The sequence below is a fragment of the Ursus arctos genome, unplaced genomic scaffold (genome assembly GCF_023065955.2).
Source record: "Ursus arctos isolate Adak ecotype North America unplaced genomic scaffold, UrsArc2.0 scaffold_22, whole genome shotgun sequence".
Taxonomy (NCBI): domain Eukaryota; kingdom Metazoa; phylum Chordata; class Mammalia; order Carnivora; family Ursidae; genus Ursus; species Ursus arctos.
The window spans coordinates 56,815,194-56,817,458 of NW_026622897.1; the positions used below are offsets into that span (position 1 = coordinate 56,815,194).

At 40.1% G+C, this 2,265-nt stretch overlaps 1 protein-coding gene across 1 annotated transcript; it reads left to right on the plus strand.

Annotated features, from left to right (window-relative positions):
- Positions 1–1,284: 1,284 nt before the first annotated feature.
- On the plus strand, positions 1,285–2,265 carry LOC130544610 (olfactory receptor 51F2-like). Its single transcript, XM_057317042.1, has one exon. It carries the CDS (start codon positions 1,315–1,317, stop codon positions 2,263–2,265), a length of 951 nt encoding a protein of 316 aa, XP_057173025.1. The 5' UTR covers positions 1,285–1,314.

Genomic DNA, 2,265 nt, shown 5'->3' on the forward strand with positions numbered 1-2,265 from the left:
ACTGGTTTAGAGATTCCTCCAATGATTCCTCAGCTTTGTTGAACGAAGGCGTTGGAGTCATACATGCAGGTTCTGACCGCAGCTGTTCTGATTATTTGGGGAAATTACTTAATCACTTTGGACATCAGTTTCCTCATAAAAATATTGGGGATAACAACTGTTTGTATTTCATTGGAGGATTGGAATGATTTGGTGAGATTATGGATATGAAGACAGTTGCATCTGGCACATGGTTTATGTTCAAGAAAGGATGGCCATTACAGTTCTTTGTGTTTCAGGAGCAGCCTATACTATGTATGGAAATGTGATGCTTACTGCATTATGTTAAAATAATAGCAGTGTTTGCATTTCTATCTCTCTTTCTTTCTTCCTTCATTTCCTTCCTTCCTCCCTCCCTCTCCTCACTGTCTCTCAATTCCTCCCTCCCTCCATCCCTTCCTTCCTTCTTTACTCTCTCTTTCTCTCTTTCTTTCTCCAACTTTGTGTTATGTATGGTTTCTCTCAACAATTAGGTAGTGCTTTATAAAGGTAACCTTGGGCAATTAACTTTTGAGTCTTAGTTTCCTCATATGCAAAATATACTACTATCTACCTCCTAGAGTTGGTGTATGGATGAAATTACATAATGCATATAAAATGTCAATAACACAGAGAACTTTCAACAAATGGGAGTTATAATTACTTTTGTTAGGGTGGTTCTTTGGACCACCTTGACTTCACATATATAAACATATGTGTCTTGTGGATGTCTTTGGCATTCTTCTGAATATTTCCCAGGAAAAACTAATAATACCCACATTTCAAATGTGACTTGATTTTTTCAATGCTTTATTTCATGATTAGTAATTTATTTTCAAAAAACACTGAAAATCATTATATTATTATATTGTATACCTGAAAGAAATATAACACTGTATATTAATTATACTTCAGTAAAAAATGCTGGAAACCAATTTGCTTATTTTGTTTAAATATTCTACTGGGAACATTTACAGGCAGGGATGACTTAATTGTGATGTTTTTGTCACCAAAGAAAATTACAGACTTAAGAAAATTTGATGTATAATTTTGAGGCATAATTTGAGGCAAATTTGAGACATAATTCAGGAATCCTCTGTTTTCAATAACTGAGGAGAGGCATGGAAAGAAGTGTTCAGTACTAGAAAGCTCAGAAAAAACTAATGTTCTTAGAGGATCAGCAGTAGTAATTCAATGAACATGAGAGTGCCAGCAAGATATTCTAAGTGATAGCTATATACTTATTATGTGTTCTGTTCAATTATTCAAATATCCCTGTCTTCTCAGTCCCTCATTATGTTGCCCCTCAATAATTCCAATGCTCAACTTCTGACCTTCTTCCTGACGGGTATCCCAGGCCTGAGAGCAGCCCAGGTTTGGATCTCCATCCCTTTTTGTCTCCTGTATGTCATCGCCCTCTCTGGGAACAGCATGATCCTATTTGTGGTCCTTCGTGAGCGGAACCTTCATGAGCCCATGTATTACTTCCTCTCTATGCTTTCAGCCACAGACCTGAGCTTATCCCTGTGCACGCTTTCCACTACCCTTGGTGTCTTCTGGTTCGAAGCTCGAGGAATCACCTTAAATGGCTGCATTGCCCAGATGTTCTTTCTCCATGGATTTACTTTCATGGAGTCTGGGGTTCTGCTGGCCATGGCCTTTGATCGTTTTGTAGCCATCTGTGATCCGCTGAGATACACCACCATCCTCACCAATGCCAGGATTGCCCAGATTGGGATGAGCATATTGATAAGGAACATTGCTGTCATGTTACCAGTGGTGCTCTTTGTTAAGAAGCTGTCCTTCTGCAGGGCTGTGGTCCTTTCACATTCTTACTGCTACCATGTTGATCTCATTCAACTCTCATGTACAGACAACAGAATCAACAGCATCCTCGGTCTGTTTGCCCTTTTCTCCACAACAGGGTTTGATTGCCCTTGCATCTTGCTCTCCTATGTGCTGATCATCCGATCTGTTCTCAGCATTGCCTCCTCAGAGGGGCGGCAAAAAGCCTTCAACACCTGCATATCCCACATTAGTGCTGTTGCCATCTTCTACATTCCCCTCATCAGCTTGTCTCTTGTCCATCGCTACGGCCATTCAGCACCTCCATTTGTCCACACCATCATGGCCAACATCTTCCTTCTCATCCCTCCTGTGCTCAACCCCATCATCTACAGTGTGAAGACTAAGCAGATTCGAAAGGTTATTGTCAAGGTCTTAATTCAGAAGCAGCAACAAATTTAA